This window comes from Brienomyrus brachyistius, chromosome 17, assembly GCF_023856365.1.
Source record: "Brienomyrus brachyistius isolate T26 chromosome 17, BBRACH_0.4, whole genome shotgun sequence".
Lineage (NCBI taxonomy): Eukaryota > Metazoa > Chordata > Actinopteri > Osteoglossiformes > Mormyridae > Brienomyrus > Brienomyrus brachyistius.
In genome coordinates, this window is record NC_064549.1 from 12,726,385 (window position 1) to 12,747,749 (window position 21,365).

The 21,365-nt window shown below is 44.3% G+C and overlaps 3 protein-coding genes across 3 annotated transcripts; all 3 read right to left on the reverse strand.

Annotated features, from left to right (window-relative positions):
* Positions 1–3,857: 3,857 nt before the first annotated feature.
* Positions 3,858–11,008, reverse strand: ankk1 (ankyrin repeat and kinase domain containing 1). Its single transcript, XM_048981275.1, has 8 exons — positions 10,716–11,008; positions 9,918–10,200; positions 9,054–9,205; positions 8,881–8,930; positions 8,634–8,792; positions 8,051–8,172; positions 7,045–7,075; positions 3,858–6,706 (listed from the first exon to the last, which is right to left on the reverse strand). The coding sequence occupies exons 1-8, from the start codon at positions 10,901–10,903 to the stop codon at positions 5,442–5,444; spliced, it is 2,250 nt and encodes a 749-aa protein (XP_048837232.1). The 5' UTR covers positions 10,904–11,008; the 3' UTR covers positions 3,858–5,441.
* Positions 11,009–13,349: 2,341 nt separating this feature from the next.
* On the reverse strand, positions 13,350–17,467 carry LOC125712226 (uncharacterized). The gene is made up of 5 exons (XM_048982028.1): positions 16,908–17,467; positions 16,409–16,642; positions 14,996–15,152; positions 14,340–14,454; positions 13,350–13,846 (listed from the first exon to the last, which is right to left on the reverse strand). Exons 2-5 carry the CDS (start codon positions 16,453–16,455, stop codon positions 13,674–13,676), a joined length of 492 nt encoding a protein of 163 aa, XP_048837985.1. The 5' UTR covers positions 16,456–16,642; positions 16,908–17,467; the 3' UTR covers positions 13,350–13,673.
* LOC125712045 (mucin-5AC-like) lies at positions 16,714–18,847 on the reverse strand. Its single transcript, XM_048981673.1, has 3 exons — positions 17,474–18,847; positions 17,025–17,164; positions 16,714–16,721 (listed from the first exon to the last, which is right to left on the reverse strand). The coding sequence occupies exons 1-3, from the start codon at positions 18,763–18,765 to the stop codon at positions 16,714–16,716; spliced, it is 1,440 nt and encodes a 479-aa protein (XP_048837630.1). The 5' UTR covers positions 18,766–18,847.
* Between the last annotated feature and the right edge of the window lie 2,518 nt (positions 18,848–21,365).

The following is a 21,365-nucleotide window of genomic DNA, read 5'->3' on the forward strand; positions in this document are numbered from 1 at the left end:
AAAAGTGCATCCATTTCCAAAGCGCTTTTCCAATGAACGATGGCAGCAAACCGCTGAGTCTGTCCCAGGACACAAGGCAAGGGCACCTTAGGCGGGATGCCAGGTCAACACAGGGCTCACACTAAGTGAAGGAGGGAGGGCCCCAGACTGCTAGGAGGAGAATCCAGGCCGAACCCACAGCCTGGGCTATCAGTCCTGGTGATACATTTATATTTAATTTATTTAGCAAATGCTTTTATCCAAACCACTATAGACTTTATGAAAGGAAGCAGAGCAACACAGTCCCTGGAGAAATTAAGAGTTAAGGGCCTTACTCAGGGACCCAAGGGAGAAATCACTCAGACAGCTCTGGGATTTGAACCAGTGACCTTCTGATTACGAATCCAGACCAGATTGTTTCAACCACTTAAAAAACATTTAAATCATTTTTAAAAAGAACATTCTGGCAATATGGTGGCTTAACATGTAACACTGTTGTCTCATGCCTGCTCTGCCTCAGGTTTGAACTGGCGTCACTGAACTTTCCATTTTGAGCAATCTAGTACTGGGTAAGCAGTTAGAGTACAGGTGAGTAAATACCTCCATGGCCGTACATGCACATGAGTTTTTTTCCCTTGGGTCATTAAAACCTCAGCCCAGAGTTTCCCTGTGGCCTCGTGTGACATCGGCCCATTTCGTTCCCTGCATCTCGCCCCATTTTGTCACCTTAGATTACTCTGAAGCCTGGCAGGGAGATCTTCACACGGTGTTTCGATGTGTGGATTCAGAGGTGGGAAGTTGCAGCAGCTTTAAATTTATGCTTGAGAAGTTCAGCCCAACTATCCAATGACAAGGTTTCCGTTTTTTTCCGGTACATAGAGACGCCTGAAATGTCAGACTGTAGCAGCCAATCAACCTCACTACTTACATATATGACACACATGTAAACAAAATCATTATTCATATCTTTCTTGTTTTTCAAACATATTGCGCATCTAAGAATTAAATAATTAGGAAAAATCCATTTGTTGCAGTTCTAAGCATCTCCAAACCATTCCATCCCACTATGAAAGTAGAAATTATGTTCTCTCTTTTGGGGGCAATCTTTTTTTGGGTTTTCAACCATAAATAAGAAGAAAGACAAATGGGATTGGGACCAGACATGCTGTAAAAATGACAATACAATGAATGATGGACATAGAAGGGATGGCCACGTAACAAAGCCATTCTAATGACATCACTCTGAGAGCGAATGGGCTTTACACTTGGTGGTCTTCCTGAGGGTGACTGATTCTTTATCCTGTTATTTTGTTCTCTTAAACACTGACTTCTAATACACAGCCTTCTTGACATGTGAGACAGGACAGATACTCACATTGCAGGTAAGAAATGAACTTTTACACTGGAAAACTGCCGGTCCCAGAAAGAGCTCTACTCTTGTACATACCCTTGGGGTAGGTACCAAACTTAGCTGTGAAAATAGCTGTATGCAACTGTATTAATAGATTTAAAGAATGTTAGACAAGAAAATAAAAATGTGCTTTGGGTTGACTATGATATCAGTTAAGATTAAATACTTCGATTTGACTTTGGTTCTGAAAAAAATGTCATGTTTACGGTGAAAGGGGTAATTCAGGAAGAAGAAGCCGTGCACAGCAGTGAAGAGGCTCAGCTGATACTATCTCACATGCACACTGTGGTGAGCTTGAGCCTCCGGTCAGGCCTGCAGAGCTGGGATTTATTTCACGCCCGCAGTGCTCGCCGACGGAGGACAGCAGTGAGATGCGCATTCCTTACATATTTAAAATAACACATGATGCAGCATGACTCCTGAGATCAATTCTTTCTATAGAAATGCACCCTGCCGGTGTGTTCTGAAATGTAGAAGGTCATTTCAGGGTTACTCAGGAAAGCACACGGAGCTGAGAGATCTGAAGCAATAGACTGGGTCTTCCTTACAGTTCACATTGGCTGTTCATCAATATGCATACTTGATCGTATCTGTGTTCTCACGTACCCGTTTTACATCATCCTCCATTTCCAAAATACAATTCCAAAAGTCGAGGACAGGAGAAATACTCCGGATGTCATTCTTGCCCTGTTCCAAATATCAAGAATGCATTGGTTGCGTCCTTGCTAACAGGAACAATCCCATGATTCATTGCGCCACAAGTTCATTTTTGGGAGGCAAGTTAGCAAGACTGGTCTTTCCAAGTCTACAAGTACAGTGTTTGCGTTCTTGGTATTGAGAAACACCCATTATAAGCTTCAACAAGATGAGTAAGAGATTTTCACACTTTCACAGTTCATTATAAAATGTAATACAGTTAATTCAAAAGTTAAAATAACATTATTATATATCAGTAATTGTCATACTCTTGGTAAAAAGCATAGAAGGTATTATGCTGAAATGCATCTGTGCGGAGACGTTGATTAATAATGCAATTATGCAAAGTGCCACCTCTTCTTTTGTTACATGAAATAAATCCAGAAATCCTCTAAACCAGATTGTTGCCACTACATATCAGGTGTAAAAAATTATAGGTTCAGTGGTGATAATGTTCTTACTGATAACATACTGGTACCATTTTTGTAGTCCAATTCAAATTGTTTTGTTTTATAAATCAAGTAATTGAAGTACGAGTAACAGATGTATTCTCACGAAGACGCTATATTATGATTATACGGCCATGCTTTCCTTTTCGCATAGCGACACATTTTCCCAGCCCGCTGATATCCTCTCCTGTGTTGAATCACTAATCTTGCTCTCCCTCGGTGAGTGTGCATGCTGACAGCACCCGGCTAACTGCGCCTGTAACGATTCCTCAAGTCCGTTTGCCTCCCTTTACACTTCGCCATAAAAGCCCCGACTGTCACCATCGGTTTTGCAGTAGATATAAATAAACAGCTGAAAGTCAAGTTACTGCCCCCTGGTTCTGAGAAAACTGGATTAAAAAATTCTCCCAGTCCTACTAGCGTCACTGTGTCTTTTTAATCATTCCGATAACCCCCCCTCCCCCACCAAATAGCTAGACACAGATAAGAGGAAATATTTAATATATACTCATCCTGTCCGGGGTGTACACCAGGCTGGTGCCCTGTGCTGCATTTTTTTTTCATACAATAACAGACAATAACGTGCTTATGGTGGCTGCTTATGGAACTACAGCAGAAAGAAGAGGAATCTGTGTACGTTCATCCAGCTTCAAGATCTGAAGCCTGTCAAAGGTGTTGGTCAGGCGCAGACTGGCAGCTGCCCCAGGGCTCGGGGGCCCCCAGTAACAACGAGGGCCCATTTCCGACTGCAAATCTCACACATGTGCAAAACATTTGTGAGGATTAAGGCGCTGATGTCATGCATATTACACAAGCTTCTCACATGCTGCTTTTATATCTCTCATTCATGTACACAATCTCATTATGGTTGGAGTCATAACACAAAAAGCTTGGTACAATACTTAAAACAATTTAGAAATGTAATAGTTTGTAATGTTTTGCAGTCAAACTCTGTTGTCGAGGCATGTAATTAACGGCCAGGGGTGATATTTGGTTTGATTAACTAGGTGTGATATTTGGTTATTTGATTAACTATGTGTGATATTTGGTTATTTGATTAACTAGGTGTGATATTAAGTTTACTTAAGTTTCATCATCTGCAAAGGATGCAACTGCAACCTAGGCAGGCTTTAGGTGTGAATTTGGAAAGGGGGGGGGGGGGGGGCATGGTTCATTTTTGCCCCAGGGCCCAGTGTACAGTTGTTCCTCCACTGCTGTTGGCACTGGAACCGTTGCTGCAGTAGAGCTTTGCCGTTACTCCAGGGATTCCCAAAACATTCACCAGATATGTGGGAAGGGCACAGACGAGTTGGACAAGCAAGTCAGAGGTTCTGCACGCAATAAGTCCTTTAATGAAAAATTCCAGAGGTTCAACAAAGCAATGGAAATTTGCAGATCTGGTAGTGGGATTCACACAGGAGATGGGCAACATTCATCATGTTTCGACCCAAAGGGAGACCCAGGAGATGAATGTGGCAGGAGCATCTTAGGAACTTCAAATTAGAGATACTCCATGCTTCTGTCCATCTGCTCTGCCACAGATGCCTGTTGCCTGTCTGTCATAACTCTCATCACTCTCTGAACTATTTTCTAATTCCAGTCCCTGATGTCAGCCGGGTTCTGGCAGCTGGCCAAGCGCAGACAACCACTTTGTCCTGTTTTTTTTGGCTACAATATGGCTTCCATAACGTTCATCACTATGCAAAGTCTCTAACAGTCTGCACAACATCTCAGCACGAACATTATAAGTATTACAAAAATTAGACTGTACATCCAACAGGGTAACCCGACACATCAGAAACATTCTTCTCTTTAGACCTCGTCCCAGGCTTCCTCCAGCCCTTATCATAGCCCCTGTCTCTCCACTCAAATTAGCAGACCACAGCAGTCAAGGTGGTGTGATTGATTGATGGTTCTGTGACAGTGCTAGGTCTGCTTGTGAAGAGCAGCTAATGAAAATGATCCAAATCATTTTTATAACAAAAAAGATACAGGTCCAGCATCTCCAGCACAGGCTTCCGGTGAGTACATGACCCAAAACAGGGCCACCCTCTTTTGTGAACTTTGTGTTTGGGAGAGAGATTAAGGGATCTTTCAATGTCCATCGTTGTACACCACAATGACGGTGTTCCCCGGAAGGGGGATTATATTCAGTTTCTCTCTGGAACAAATTTTAATATTCAAGAAAAGAAACTGGGCTTAGCTGCAGCCCGCTAAACAGCTTTGAACATGAGCACAAAAGCACCGGAATGCAGGACTGGTGTGCCTGTCCGTCTGAGGCTGGCTTTCGGAACATACTGGAACACAAGCAGGGGCTCAGAAGCCAGGACACGATAGAATACTAGACTTTGAATCCAGTTTTGGGCTGAATGCATGCATGATTAACAGCTGTGTAAGAACACCGAGGTCATGGAAATACATACAGAAGCAGTATGGTTGGCTTTCTTTCTTACACACAGGCCCAGCTTACTGCACCAGAAATTAATTACATCTATATATTCTGATACAGTATATGCAGTCTCCCACTTTCTCATGAAAGGGTAAGGACAACGTGGTTTAATGAGGCATTTCCAGAACAGAATGTAGACTTGTGCACATATCAATCCCCTACCCTCAGTTCTAGAACTTTCTTTCATGTCCAGCTGGTCCTCTTAGACATCATATTCATGGGTCTACAAACCATTGCAAAGCTCAGAGATGCTGTGCAAACAGACTATCAGTGGAAGCTGTATCTTATAATAATATCAAACACTACAAGTTAGTAATCTAGTCTAATTATCGTATGTGTTGATAGTTCTCCTCTAGAGGTCTTTTAGTTGCTGAAAGAGAGAGGAACCTTCACCCTGTGACCTTATGGTCACCAGAGATGTTACGGTGCTTGAGCAGCCCCTGCTAGCTCTTAGCCGCTATTCCTCCAACAGCTGAATCACTTCCTCTTTCTGGTTGCTGTGGGCCAGCTCTTTGGGGGTGTATCCTTTAGCATCCCTCATGTCCCTCCTGGCCCCATTGAGCAGCAGAGCTTGCACTATGGGAACGTTGCCCACGGCAGAGGCAAGGTGCAGTGCCGTGGCCTGGCTGGCATTCTGCGCGTTGACATGGGCTTGGTGCGACAGCAGCTGCAGCACACAGGGGAAGCTGCCCCCACTGCTGGCCAGGTGCAGGGGGCTCCAGCCGCGTTTGTCCAGCAGGTTGGGGTTGGCCCCCGCGGTCAGTAATGCGGCCACCACCTCCTCGTGGCTGTAGCAGCAGGCCAAGTGCAGGGCAGTCCTGTCACTGTCTCCTTGAGCATCTAGGGAGGCCCCATGCTCCTCTAGGAGTGGGATGGGAACAGGGTGGCCCTTAAGGGCCGCCAAGTGCAGCGGTGTCCAGCCCTGGGAAGTTCTGGCGTTGGCGTGCGCTCCATTTCCCAGCAGGAGTCTGCAGATGCCCGTGTGGCCCTTGAGGGCCGCCAAGTGTAGGGCGCTAAAGCAGCGGCTGTCCGTCAGGTTGACGTCTGCCCCAGCGCCGATGAGCAGCCGGGCCACGCGGAAGTGGCCCCCATCCGCAGCTAGATACAACGCACTGCCCTGTGGCCCATCCCTGCGGTTTGGGTCGGCCCCCTGGCCCAGCAGCAGCCGCGTGATACCCATGTGGCCGTACCTGGCCGCCAGGTGCAGCGCGGTCCTGCCGTTGCCGGTGGCTCGGTCGGCGGAGGCCACGCGTGGCAGGAGGAGGCGCACCATGCTCTCGTGCCCGTTCTGCGCGGCCAGGTGCAGCGGTGTCCAGCCCTCCTTCTCGGCGGGGTCCGGCGCCGCGCCGCGGTCCAGGAGCAGCCGGGCGGTGCGGTCGTCGCCGTTCTGCGCCACGAAGTGGAGCGCCGTCCAGCCATCGGCGTCGGACAGGTTGGGGTCGGCGCCGCAGTCCAGCAACACGGAGCAGACATCAAGAGACTTGTGCAGGACGGCGATGATCAGGGGCGTGTAGCTCTGCTCGCTCCGGGTGTCCACCGCGGCACCCAGCTCCAGCACAAGCCTGACGCTTGCTGCGTCCCCGCTGGCCGCTGCGTAGTGCAGGAGGCTGTTCCCACCCGTGTACACAGCCGACACCTGCTCCTTCTGTAATACAGACTTGAACCTCTCCAAGTCCTTCCGTAAGAGGAGGCCGGCGACATCATCAGCGCCATCCGCCGTGCCTGCGGGAGAAGTTCAGCTTTGCTAATAAAAGCCCATTTTTTTAATTGTCTCTGCCTCGTGGGAGCTGAGCTGAACAGACTGCTGTACATAATGTACACTTATGCTATTTAATAACTCATATTATATTACAATGGCTATTATATTAGACAATAATACTGTAACTGGTATTTCCTGACCTTCTCTCTTCAAGTCAACCAACCAAAATTTGACAATAACTGACTTACCTACCAGCTACTGATAGGAGCCAATATATTTTAAAGACGATACACATTAGTGGTCAGCTGAAGATAATGTAACTGCACAGGAAGTGAGGCAGAGAGCTGAACTTGTCACAAACCTGCGGCCGAGGTCGATTCCGGCTTGGTTTCCTAGGGGAAGCAGGGAAAGGACGTGTAAATCACTGACTTTGATTCTTACACATACTGTAGGTAAATGCTTATTGTCCCTGAAATTAAGAACATGTATATACTCTGATATATGCAAACTCCCGCTTTCTGACAGAAGGGTCAGGACGATGTAGTTGCAAGTTGCCAGAAAGTGCTTAAAGTTAGGGGAGGGGTGGGTGATATCATCTTTGAGCACATGGAATTGAAATACGAAAAATAGGAAAATAATATATTCATGAAATATATCATGTTTGGAATGTTTAGAATGGCTGTGTAATTTATCGAATGTTTATTTGAATTTTACTCTGGTGGTACACATTGCTGATTTACTTAATGGTGCATGAATCTTGAAACTTAATTGTTTAATTGATTGATAGTCAATTGTGGTTTCAAACCGAGGAAACCGGGTGAGCCCATTATGAAAGTCAAGGAGGTATTATCTGGGAATACTACCTACAGAATCGTCTAGAAGTGCCCCACTGCATTAAAGGTTGGTTGGATCTATGCCAATGTATTATTTAAAGGTTAATCACCTTAACAAAAAGTTTACATTAAGCAGAGCCCTATGGTGTGCACTCTCTGTTTCATTTAAGCGTAATTAGGGAGCAGAGTAAACCACCGATGGGTGCAAGTTTTTGTTTGAGTTTGTCCAGTTTATTTTGAATCCTTTTATTTATGTTAGCTTCTTTTTTTACTAAACTGATCCCTGGGTTTAGTGTAACACACCTCCCTGCCTGTCATTTTCCTGCCGTCGACACCTATCAAACCCAAGACACCCTCAGTAATACAGTAACTTTTTTGTATCACATAATCAGCAAAATTCATCAGTCACAGAGGATCTCCGATGTTGGTTTTCACTTTCTGGTCTTGGCACCCTGCCTCTGTCACCTTAGAAATACTGCCCCCATCGTAATGCTCATAGTGAGAGTTTCCTGTCTGCCATGCGCTTGTGCTTACGCGATTAAAGATGGACAGAATCACGCTAGTCCGCCTGTGGGTCTTCTGCGACTCTCCACACGCCCGAATCACGTCGGAGATTTTGAGGACCTCGCTTAGGGATTCTGTGTCTCTGACGATAGCTGGAGAAAACAGAGAACATAATTAAGGGTTCCAGGATTCTATTAAAAATAATATATTCACGCAAAATATTAATAATCACAAAGTGTTTTTCCAACATAGTGCATGCTTAACTGTACTCTGAACGAGAAAATACACCAGAACTTGAACTGCTTGGACTCATTTATTAAGGAGAATCGGTTAAGAGTACTATTCCTTTAGATATAATTAATTTAAAATCTATTTAATAACCATAGTATGAGAACATTTCATGAAGACTGAAATAATTCTATGAATGTTTCAGAAGTACTTTGCTCCAGTTACATTTTACAGGTCTCACTTTTGCTCATACTGATGAGTTAAAAAAGTAGTTTATGGGGTAGAAGATCATGGAGTCAGTGATGATCATTGAGATCTTTAAGCGCCGACAGCTTTGTCGATGACTGGGGAGGTTTTTGTCATGTGGCCTTGTGGAGGTGCTTACCTGAGAAGGGTGGCCTGTCTGCGACCTCCTGCTTCCAGCAGCATCTCATGATGTCGATCATCTCCTCACACTCCTGGGGCTTGTCCTCGGGGATCACCTCCACACTCGGCCTCTTGCCTGACGTCACCTTCATGATCACCGGCATCATGTTTCCGACCCCTGGCAAAAACGACAGTAGGGACAGCATTAGTAGCATCGGTGGTCAAACAGCAAAGGCATCTCCATCAGGACCAGAGGCTCCCCATACCTGGGTAAGGCTTCTTCTGAGTCAAAATCTCCCAGATCACAATGGCAAAGCTGAAAGCAAAGAGATTCTACAGTCAGATGGAGAACTTTGTCTTTCCGCCCCAATCGATGACACATACAATCACACGCAAGCACAGAGAGTAAGCAGCATGTGGCTGGAGCCTTCAAAGTTACCTGTAAACGTCGTATTGGGGTCCAGGGGCCTCGGGACTTTGAGTGAATATTTCCGGCGGGATGTAACACGTGTTTCCCCGCATGGACATGTGCTCGATGAAGTCCATACTACTGGAAAAGTCCTCCCATTTCACTAATCCGAAGTCTGAAATCTGTTAAAGGATTCATGTTTAAATATTACGGTAATCTCATTTCAACTTTCACATCTCTTTATGTACACATATTCAATGACGTAAGGAGGGGCTAACACTTTACTTAAGGCTATGTTTTTAGTAAGTTATAAACACATTCATGACAAATTATAATGCATTCATAAAGCATTATAAATGTGGCTTTAAAAATTTATCGAAAGGCATAACACATCATAGCCACGTGTATTATGCATTATGACTGCCTTATGAAGCTCTTATGAAGCTACAATATAATGCACTATAGATACCTTCATAAGGCAGTAAAGGCATCCATAATTCCTTAATAATTGCATTATAGATGAGAGCTTCATGACGCAGTTAAAATTCATATTAAACATACTTATAATGTGTTTTACCCTTTAATAAATATTTATAGCCATGTTTATAATGCTTTATGAGTATGTTATAATGTGTTATGAATGTATTTATAAATTACATAAAACATGGCCTTAAGAAAAGCATTACCAGCCAACGTTTCTCAAACTGGTCCTCAGTAACCCACAGGTGGTTGAGGACTGGGTTGAGGAATACTGATGTAACTCACGTCTGATGAATGGAAATACAGAGGCTTGTAAATTTTTTAACTCCTCTGCATTCCCACGTCACGACCTCACCTAGAGTGATAGACACGTCAGGGCTGAGGCCCCTACCATCTCCCGGCGGCAGCGCCTACCTTGGCGTGCAGATGATCATCCAGGAGGACGTTTGAAGGCTTCAAGTTGAGGTGGAGCAGCTCAGGCTTCATGCTGTGCAGGTAATTCATGCCCATGGTCACCTCATGGATCATCTGGAACTTCTTGGGCCACATGAGGACGTGGCTGTGGAGGAGGGTGTTCAGGGAGCCATTGCTCATGAATTCCATCACTACGGCGGGGGGGTCGCTGCACACGCCGTAGATGGAGACAATATGGCTGAATTTCACTTTCTCCATTTTTGAAGCTTCCTCTACCATTCTCCTGCAGAACACGAAAGAAGAACGCTTTGTAAAATACCATAACAGGTACCAGGTCTTCACCTTGTCTCTAGTACAACATGGTTTCTGAGGTGTATACAGTCACAGAAGAATCACCATTATACTTTAGTCAGTGTTCATGGGTAACACCTCCCCAATGGGTAATAAAAAAGCAATTATGTGACATGCTTCAGTTATCATTATGTATTAATCGATATCAGTGTTTCCCAATCCAGTCCTCAGGGACCCGCTGATAGTAGCAAAAATGTGGACCGTCTGCACAAGATTGGGTAACAGATCTATGTATTTGATCTTCAAATACTTATTGATTTAAGGTCTGCATGAAGACTGCAACTTAACTGGCCATATTCAACCTGCAATATTGGTGGAAAAGCCATTTCAATTCTAACTACTTTTTTCTTTTTATGACACAAAAGTCTCACATAACGAAAGAGCTCCTGTAAGAAGTGACATAAAAACAATTCTAACCCATTTTCACCTGCTGGAACTCCACCATACCTGCAGATCCTGTTACTGGAGGTGGAATTGGAGGACTGTTTCATGGCAAACGTCTCCCTCCACAGTTTCAGTTTCACTTTGTAGACTCGCCCCAAAGTTCCGTCCGCTACCTTCGTCCAGTCGGCCTCAAAGTCGTCCGGCTGGAAGTGCTGTAACCTCTCCAGCTCCCTGTGGTCAGTGGGCTCCATCGGGTTCCAGGGCCTGACACTCTGGCAGTCACACCTGCACAGTCAGGAAACGGGATCCACAGGTGCCGAATGCCGAGGGGAAAACTGCTTTTCGGGTTTACGGTACAGCCAGGTGGGAGGAGTTGAGTGTGTCTTCAGCAATGCCACATGGCCGGTTTTCTCTGCCTGCCAAACAGGCCTGGGGAGGCTGGGAAGGGCGGGGGTGCAAAATAACTTGCTTCACTGCCTGCATGCTTCAAGTGCCAGCTGCCATCCACTTATTACAACCTTATTTGTCAAATCATAGCTGCCCCCCCCCCCAACACACACAGACACATTAACGATCAATAAAAACAAACAGAATGAGGAACATATGATCGCTGGAAACGAGCGGCTCTGGCGATCTATAAATCTTTAATGGTTATATTGTCCAGCACTAAGTGGAGGTCAGGATCCTTCTAGCCTCTCAACATATATATCTATGCTGCCCCCCAGGCTCCCGTTGCATCCATGACCCGCACTCGGCTTTCAGTAATTACGACGTGTGGCCCGGTCGTCACGGAGAAACTTATGAGTAGAAAGCAGAGCTGTCCCTACTCACTGGAAGTCCACTTTGCAGCAGACCCATTAAAACCTGGGGACAATGTAACTGAGGTTCGTAAGAGCAGCCAAAAATAATCCCCATTCTTCCATGAGTTAATCCCACTCTACTGTTTTAGCAACAAGGTTTTCAGTGACAATGAAAGAGCCTGAATTTGCGTGTTCACTTCAACAGGAGCTTGATTATAGTGCCTTTTATTCATGTGGTGAAAAGCTCATTTTCTCCTGTCAACCCAAGCAATGAGACAGACAACTGAAGGAAGAATCATACAGGATTCTCTTTGTTTCTCCTGCCCCTCATCTGACAGGCTTGTAGCCATTGCCAGTTTTCCCGAACTGCTCACAATATGTACACAAAGCACAGAGTGTTCTAGAAAAATCCCTCAGGCTGAAGCTGTCATATTCCTGTTATTGTTTACATAGGCCAAATATTCATATCATTATGCAAACATGTTTATGAACCGTCACAGTGTTCCTGCAGGATCTCTATTTCATACCTCCCTTTACAGTATTTCATTGTGAGATGTTACTAGGATTTTTGCATTGCTCATATACTTAAGACATTCAGTGCCTCTTGGAAAGAAATTTTGTCATTTTCCTGCCATGCCAAAGATCTCATGTGAACTATCCCTTAAAATTCCCTTCTAAACTATCTTGGGTGGCTTCCAACTTCCTAAATTTGTCCTGAATTAGTTTACACACTTTCCTCATTCCAAGCTCTGTTTGCGTATACAGGGACAGACATGGCCTGAGCTGTTGAGGAACAGTTAGATATCTATGCTCCACTGTATCGATCAGTGTTTCCCAACCCGGTCCTTGGGGACTCACTGATGCACATTTTTGCTCCCTCCCAGCACCCTGCCAAACTGGCCAGACTGTCTCTGGGTGCTCGAGGACCGTACTGGGAAACACTGGTATGGATCATATGCATATGCGAAGATCAACCAGGATGAACTTAAACCAGCACTGCAGATTACATAAAACTTAGAATTCCACCAGTATATCCCTGATATCAACCTTACATGTATATGTATAAGCTGTGTATAAGGTATAATGAATTTTGTGCATCAGTTTCATTTACAAATGATTACTTGCCATGGTCTTGTCTGGTCTCCAAAAGAGATTGACTTGCACACGTCTCTTGGTGGGAGCTAAGCTTACCTTGCTAGGCCAGTATGTTGGGGGCAGTCTGGACGAAAAGTGCAATTTCCAAGAGAGCTTTCTGAAATATGCATTTTCAATAAAATGACACTCGCTTATTTTATTTATGAAAAAACAATCAGAATAAGTTAATGAAAATAACCATTGGTGATTGCTGTTATTTGTGTGAGAAATAATTAATTTATGGTCAAATAATGTTAACTAATCCATCCTTTCTTCTTTTATATTTACAGCATAACTGGAAAAATTATTAGCATCTGCTATAAATTTCATAAATATAAACAAATATTATGCTAAAGTTTATCTCAGCTACCTTTAATGATCTGTGCTGCTAACACCTAAACTCCCATAACCTACAACCCAAATTTTTACTTAGCAAATGGGCAATCAGAATTTGGCTACACTTTACTTGAAGCATTATAGATACCTTCATGACACATTATAATGCATTCATAAAGTATTATAAACATGTCTATAACTATTTATTAAAAAGATGTAATACATTATAGCCATGTTTATTATGCATTATGAATGGTCTATGAAGCGCTCATCTATAATGCACTATAGATACCTTCATAATGCATTATGATAGTCAGTATAAGCTATTATAACGCATTATGAAAGTATTAATAGTGCATTACAGATAGAGAGCATCATAAAGCATTCATAATGGATAATATACTTGACTATAACGTGTTATGTCTTTTTATAGTTATGGCTGTGTCTATAATACTTTGTAAATGCATTATAATGCATTATGAAAGTATCCATAATGCATTATACATGAGTTCTTTAAGTAAAGTGTTACCCAGACCTCTTACAGGTCAACCAACAGTGAATATATGTGCAGAAGGACTCTGAGTGACACAGCAGCCGTGCTTTACAGTTGGCTTTTTGTCAGCATGTCAGTGGGGATTGATTATAGCTTCAGGGTGTAGTTGTGATTCCAGATAGTTGGGGAGGGCACAGTCGGAGACTAGGATTGAATCAGACCAAATGGCTTCTCTCTGATTGGTCCTTGGGCCAGGAGCTACACCCAGTGCTCAGGTTGTGATTGGTCAGCACTGCCTGATGACTTTATCCAAGGCCGTCCCCCCTGCCCACGCCGGCAGCCCAGGTAGAGCAGGGTGAAGGCGGCGAGCAGCAGCACACAACCCCACCCCAAGCCAAGGGCCTCCCTGGGCTGGCTCGTCTTGTCAGGGCCTGTGAGGAAGATTAAAATGCAGGCTCACAAGGAGAGAAAAATATAAAGAGGTAAATTCACAGCCAGCACATAGACAAAAACTATTTTAGTAGTTTTATATTGAAACATACTAAAGAAATAAACGTAACTTTGTGTGCAGTTCCTCACATTTATGAAACATGCAGAGGGCTCATGTGGAAGTCTAAACAGAAGAATATTTATTTATTTCTGCCTGAGTTCTTGTCTTCCTGTTTACTGGTGGGCATGTCATAGGGAAAAAAAACTGGGATTTTTATAAAAAACTGTATCAGAGATCTTATCGGCTGACGTTCGGATGCTTGAATGAAACGTAGGAACGTTAATGAGTCTCCCGGAGGCGTTATCACCAAAATCAGAAAAATACCTGCCTCTGAATCAGAAGGTGTCCAGAAATCACGAGATGTTTGTTAAAGTGAAGGCATCAAACACCTCACGGAGAGAGTACGGAGTATAAAAGGAAAGATGTCATCTCACCTCTGCTCTCAGCATCGGAGTCCACCACCTTTCCTCTCAGTACCGGACCAAAGGAAATCCAGGTCCCAGGATAGTTAACGGCGGTTCTGAGGCTCTTCTCTGAGTCGAGCTTCCCCTGTCGCAGAAGCAGCAGGAGCACACCAACGTGTGGTTAGCGGTTAGCGGTTAGCGACATACTGTAAACGCAGCACATGTGCAGTAAGGAGAAGGAAAAACAGAAAGAAATTTTTGATTGCATGTTTTATGGCTGTAACTAAGGCAAGCCTGACATCGTACCACTAGAACAGAGAAGTGTAAACCGCACTGCTGTGCTCTGTGTTACACGTGTGAGCAAGGCCAGCCTGCCCTGTAGAGGCAATCGCCTAAGGCAAGTGGAAAAAAAATCTGTAAAAATGTGTGATTACAGTTATTTACACTAGTTTTAATATTCCACTATTTTCTTGTGAAACAAGTGAGCTATCTAGTTAGCAGACAGAAACCCTGTGCTATTGAAATGTTATCAATATAAATGAACTGAAGAAATTTGTTTTCTGCTGCTCTGAGGTTAGGCGCTCTGCTGGTGCTCAGACTGTCTAGAATGCCAGCACACTCAGGGCCGGCTCTGTGTATGAGTATCGTGGCAGCGTGATAACCGTGGACTCCAGTCAATCACAAACCATCTCACAGTCCGCTTGGGTGCCGGGGCAGGTGCTGATGTTGCGGTGCAAACGCGCCACGGAGCTGTTGGCCACTCGGTAGAGATGGACGGCGAGGCTGGTGCTGTCTGACAGGTCACCTGGGAGCGGCCTGGTGACCCGTGGGTCTCTGGGTAATCTGCAGGTGGCACGGAATTTCCCACTGGAGCTGGATGAAATCCTCTTAGAAATGTGTATTTCAGAGACACACTATGAGATGCCCCTTATCTGGAAAATCATTGCTTGAAGAACATAATGGAAAAGCACTATGATGCACTTGATTATGGTGTGTAGTCCATCCATCCATTTTCCAAACCGCTTATCCTACTGGGTCACGGGGTATGGTGTGTAGTGTGAATGATATTGTTGATGGAAGCACCAGTGTAAGTTGAGGGGATTATGTGGGGCTCTGTTCCATAGAGGTCAAAATGATGCTTTCAGTGATCAGTGAGCAGCATCATCACTGGACTGAGGACAAGCCTGGATGATCTGTCACCCTCCACTGAGAAAGCATCTATCGCTTACATTGCTTACAGTTCATTAACTTCACATCCATCGTTTATATTTAACTTAATTAAATTCACATCCATCACACCAATTGAAGTTCATTCAATTCACATTCATATCCGTGACACTCACATGCATAAATATTAATAAACGAATCACGAGTAAGTACCCACGGCGTTCCTGCACCACAAATATGATCAAAACTCCCCAATGTTTAAACATAAGTGTGTACGCGAATGATTCACAGTGTCAAATTGAAGCCACCCGGTTTTCTGCCTAATTCATCAGATTACCAGCAAAAACACATTTAGTCCAGTGAGGGCTGTTTTATCTACAGAAAAAACACTGTTTTAGATTGATTGACAAAAAATAACATTTTTACCAGTGTGCTGTTCCAAGACTATTGTCTGTTTGCCCTTTGTAAGTTTGTAAAATGCTGATGATGTTCACAGAATAGCTTATCAGAAAATTACTCAGGCAAAAATATGATTGCGCTGGTTATCACTAAAATACACAAATACAAAATGGCCTGATTATGATCAGTAACTATCATTTGTTCAGAAGCACAATCAAAAGACTCCCATATGTATTTTACAGTTGTTTTGTGATCTGTGATTTCAGCCAGGTATTTTGTTTGATCACTATCTCTGGAGGGGTCATGAGACACGCCAATTCTGGGCCTTTCTGTTCGCTTGTTACCTCTGAGAAAATGGCCCAGGAAATGCTTCACAGCAACCTGCTTGTAACAAAAATCGTATAAATGTGATGCTTTGATTTATTGATTGATTTCACAAGCCTATCCCTGCCATCACACCTGACATCATGGGCTCATGGCGCCTCTGTGTGGATGTGTGTGGAATGGCACTCTCCAGAGGAAGGCTCACTGACCTTGAGAACAGGCAGCAAGTGGTGTTGAGCTGGTCGGCCCAGGGCATGGGTGAAACGCAGCAAGATGTTACGGTCAGGTTCTCCTGGCTGCTGTTGGCCTTCACACTGATGACTACTTGCAGCTTCCTGAGGGCTGGGACTGAGTCGACAGGCAGGATCTCTCTCTCCAGGTTCAGGATCACATTGGCTGTATGGTTTCCTGTCCCACAGATGTCATCAGAGACCTCTGCCAGGCTGAAAGGAAAACAGTTAGGGGAACCTACACCAAATTATAATCTGTGGCATTTTCACAGAATTGTGTTCTTTTAGCATCCTAAAACAGGAGCACAATGAAGTTTATTAATGACAGGAGAGAGTGTGTACAATTTCAGCATTGCGTGAAGTGTCTTGTGGAGTTTTCCTTTAATCTTAACATGAATGGATTACATTATGTTTGCCACAATTGCTGCTCATGTATGACTGTGCTGTGCGTCGAGAATGAAGCGGTAGAATTACCCACTGAGGAAAAGATCGAGAAGAAGTAGCAATCTTTTCGCCTCGAGAGAGGCTTCGGATCGGACTGCTTCTTCCAGTAGTTTCTTAATTAAATTTCCAGGTGGATTTCTGTCCCTCTGACCGGTTATCTGCATGGTCAGAGCCTGGAGGGTCCTCGATTCATCTTCCTTGGAGGGCGATGGCGTGCTCTGCTGCAATTGGACACTGGGGCTGGACCTTTCTGAAGCCTCAGAGGGCTCATTCTTCAGCTCAGACCCAAGACTTGAATGAGTACCAGCGAGCCACTCTGAAGGATTTGGTACCTGGCTAAAATGGACGGCGGTATTTTGTTTTCGCTTCTCGAGCATATCAGAAGTCAGAGGTGTGTGTCCTCCGGACAGAGGGAGATCAGAGGTGTCATAGGCAAATTGGTCCATAGATTTAGTTGGAGGTAGGGGCGACGTGAGTGTCCCAGAAAAGACTTCGTTCTCAGTGGACCTGTATGCCTGCCTTTCTGGTGAGCTGTGCGGTGGACCAGAATAAGCACGTTTGCTAATGTATGTTGGAGTGACCAGAGAAGCTATCAGTAACCTGTTAACTGCGGTGAAAGGAAGCACAAACAATCTCTTTTGTGGTTCACTGCCAGTAACAGTCCTGTCAATGAGCAACTTGCTTCTTTCTTCCTTAGGCTGATTTAAAACCACAGCTGGGGTCAGAATAAGATCCTTTGATGGACTAATGGGACTTTCCATTGTACCAATGAACTGAGACCGTTTACCTTGAGCAACAGAACCCGAGGATCTTGGTATTCCTTTGACTACCACATTAGTAGCGCCTTCAGTTTCACTAAAAGTTAATTTGTTCCTTTCTGTTAAATCTTTTTCCAGTGATGGAGAATCTGGGGGCATGTTTCGAGTAGCATTATAGACATCGTCCTTGAATAATGGATCTTGATTTGTATGTACATTTCCATTGTGTGTTTTAAAAGGATATTCAACTGTGGTGGACATGTCGTCACTTTGTTGCATGCTGTCGCTAAAATATGAGAAAACGCCATTATTTCGATTATGTCGTTGTTTCAACAAAGATATAAAACCTTTTTCAGATTCATTGAAAGAAAGAAATTTGATAAATGTTATTGGTCTGTCCTTCCAGTAGTTAAGATCTTCAAGAGAAGCAACAGTGTGAGTTACTCTAGGATTATTCTTAGCGGTGCTGCTCTGGCGCAAAGGTAAATTTCTTGTTGTCAGTGAAAATAATTTTTGGGGCAAAGTCAACTCCTGTCTTGCTGATGTTAGCCAGGAGGTAGGAGATTCTGTTTGAGTTGTTCTGTTTAAGTTCTGCCTTTCCAGCTTAGCAAAAGCACTAATTGTTGAAGGTGCTAACAGAGGGTGAGTTACAGGAGAGAGAAGAATCTTTGGTGGTTTAGTAGCATTTGAGTTGGCCGCCATTAGTTTTGGATGAGTGCTTTTGGACAACACAAACATAAATACATTCACATTGGGAGTGAGAGACCAGAGCGATGTAGCTTTCACAAACTTTGATGCTTCAGTGCTTTTTGCTTGAGCGTTGGTCCCTATCTCCAATTCAGTGGGACTCAGGGGTGGCACTGTAACTGGAACAACTGTTACAAAGTGGGGTTGAGAAGCAGCTGATGCTTGTGACAAATGATGAGCTGTTGACTGTGGTGAAGGCCACAGTGTAGCAGTTTTTAAAGTCGCTAAAGGCTGAGCAGGTGTTACTGATGGGGCTGAAGGCTGAGAAATAGCCAATGATGCAGCCAAAGACTGAGGAACAGCTACTGAGGATAAAGGCTGAGAAGCTGGCGTGGATGGAGCTGGAATTTGAGAAGCAGTTGTTCCTGAAGTACTAGAGGCAGCCATTGATGGATTTAAAATCTGAGAAGTTGCTCTTGGTGGAGCTAAAGATGAAGAAGCACTTATAGATGAAGTAGAAGATTGGGAAGAAGATGGTGATGGAACTAAAGGGTGAGAAGCAAATGTTGAATGAGCTAAAGACAAAGAAGCAATTTCTGTTGAAACTGTAGACTGAGGAGAGACTGTGGATAGAGCTAAATAGTGAGAAGTGGCTACTGGTGAAGCAGATGAAGCAGTTGCTAATGCCACTTTGGTTCCTATCTGCAGTTTATTGAGATTCAGGGATGGCACTTCTACTGGTACAACTGTCACCAAGAGAGGTTGAGAAGCAGCTGATGATTGTGGCAGATGTTGAGCTTCTGACTGTCTCAAAGTCTGTGTAGCAGCTTTTAATGACAATGACGGCTCAGAAGCGGCTGATGAAGCTAAAGGCTGGAAAGCTGGTGTTAATGGAGCAGAAGCATGCAAACTAACTGGTAAAGGAGCTAAACCCTGTGAAGGAGAAGCTGATGGACCGGAAGGCTGAATGTGAGACACACCTGTTGGGGAAACTGAAGGATTAGAAGCAGCAGGTGATGGAACTGAAATCTGAGAAGCAGCTCTTGGTAGAGACAAAGATTGGGAAGCAGTTATTGATGAAGTAGACGACTGGAAGGAGGTTGCTGGAGCTAAAGTCTGGAATGTAGTTTCTGGTGAAAGGAAAAGCAGAGAAGCATCTGCTGGTGGAGCTAAAGGGTGAGAAGGAAACACTGAAGAAGCTGAAGACAAAGAAGGAGCTGAAGATTGAGAGACAGATGCGGATTGAGTTAACAGCACTTTGGTCCCCATCTGTTGTTCATTGGGAGTCTGGGTTAGCATTTCGATTGGTACATCTGATACAAAGAAAGGATGAGAAGCAGCTGATGACTGTGTCAAAAGTTGAGCTGCTGACTGTATCGGAGGCCGAAAAGCTGCTTTTAACGGCGCTGATGGCTGAGCCGAAGCCACTGATGTAGCGAAAGACCGAGACGCAATTACTGAGATTACAGTCCGAGAAGCTGTTGTGGATCGAGCTGCAGTTTGGAATACAGCAGACGGTGGTGCTGAAGCCTGAGCAGGAACTGGGGATGGAGCTGCAGGCCAAGCAGATGCTGAGATAACTGAAGACTGAGGAGTGTTTGCTGATGGAGCTAAAAGCTGAAAAACAGCTACAGAAGGAGCTGAAGTCTGCTGAGCAGCTGCTCTTAGAGCATTAGTGGAAAAACTGTGATACACCAAAGCTGACATTTTACCTTGTTCTGTTGGCATAAGGTTAGAGTTCAGACTCTCAGGGCTCAGAGTCTGATTATCCATATTGCTAATGTTTGATTCATGTCTGATGTGACTCCAAAAGTCACTGCTTGATGGATCAGGTGTGCTTTTGTCCCTCTCAGACATTTTGTGACTTTCTGAAGTCACATGTAACATCCGCAAAGTGTCAGTAGTTACAAATTTTGAAACGTCAGTTGTTTTTGGGATCATTTTGGTAGACGGCTGAGTAGATTTCTCCTTTTTCATGTGAAAGAATAATTCTCTGTTTTGTTTTGGTTTAAGAACCAAATCAATGGAATGGTCCTTGACCATTATAGGAGATTTTGTAGGTGTTGTATTGAATACAGAAGCTTGTTTCCCCTTTGTTTTATGTTTTCGGGAATAAAAATTTAATACAGCTGTCTGCAAGACGGCACTGCTGGCAGTGTGTACACTTGCAGGCAATCCAGTGTCCAGCCCCATGGCTGCAGAGGGGGTCCACATATGGGGGGCTGGACTAGCATCAATGCTAACTTGCTGTCCTTGTGTGTGTCTGTCTCGCAAGGAGCTCAGGCTAACAAAAGTTTCAGTACTTGTATATTGTTTTTCATGCAGTAATGTCAAACCCTTGGGGTTCTCAGTGCTCAATCCAGTCATCGACAGCTGTAGTTTGTCATTCGTGACTAATATCCCTCCATTTGGGGAATGTATTGTTTCAAACAACTGCAAAACTCTATTCTCGGTCTTCTTCTCACCCTTTTTCTTCTCAGTGCCTTCAGTGTCTCCCGGCTTATCGGCAGCCGAAGTTTTGAAGATGGATATAATCGGCATACTCCGGCCCATATCTGTAGAGAATGGAGTAATGGACTCTGTGAGCCGTGGATTGTTCCTGTTAAGCAGAGCTTGAAGTGGAGAAGAGAATTTTTCCCCCTGATTGGACAGCGGGGCTTCAGTCATCAAAGTGTCATTCATCATCAGCTCAAAGTCCGCTGCATCTGAGGAGAAAATAGCTTTTTCATTTTAACGATTTTAACGAATTAACGATTGACGGAAAATTTGGCGCTAAGGCAAACTTCACGCCTGAGGGACCGTCTTCACTCTCAGTCAGTAAATGTGCCCCATCCCCATCCTCTAGAACATGCTTTCCAGCTTGTGACATGATAGCATGCTTATTGCCTGAACTGATGCCATTTGTCCCATAAAGGTGGGTCATTTTATCATGTTTATTGAACAAGCGGCCCTCCAACTTAGGCTCCGGCTGCTGCATTGTGCCCAGGCCACTCAGAGGGGCACTTAGAGAAAGGGGGCTCCGGGGCTGTGAGGTTGAGTTGTCCTGC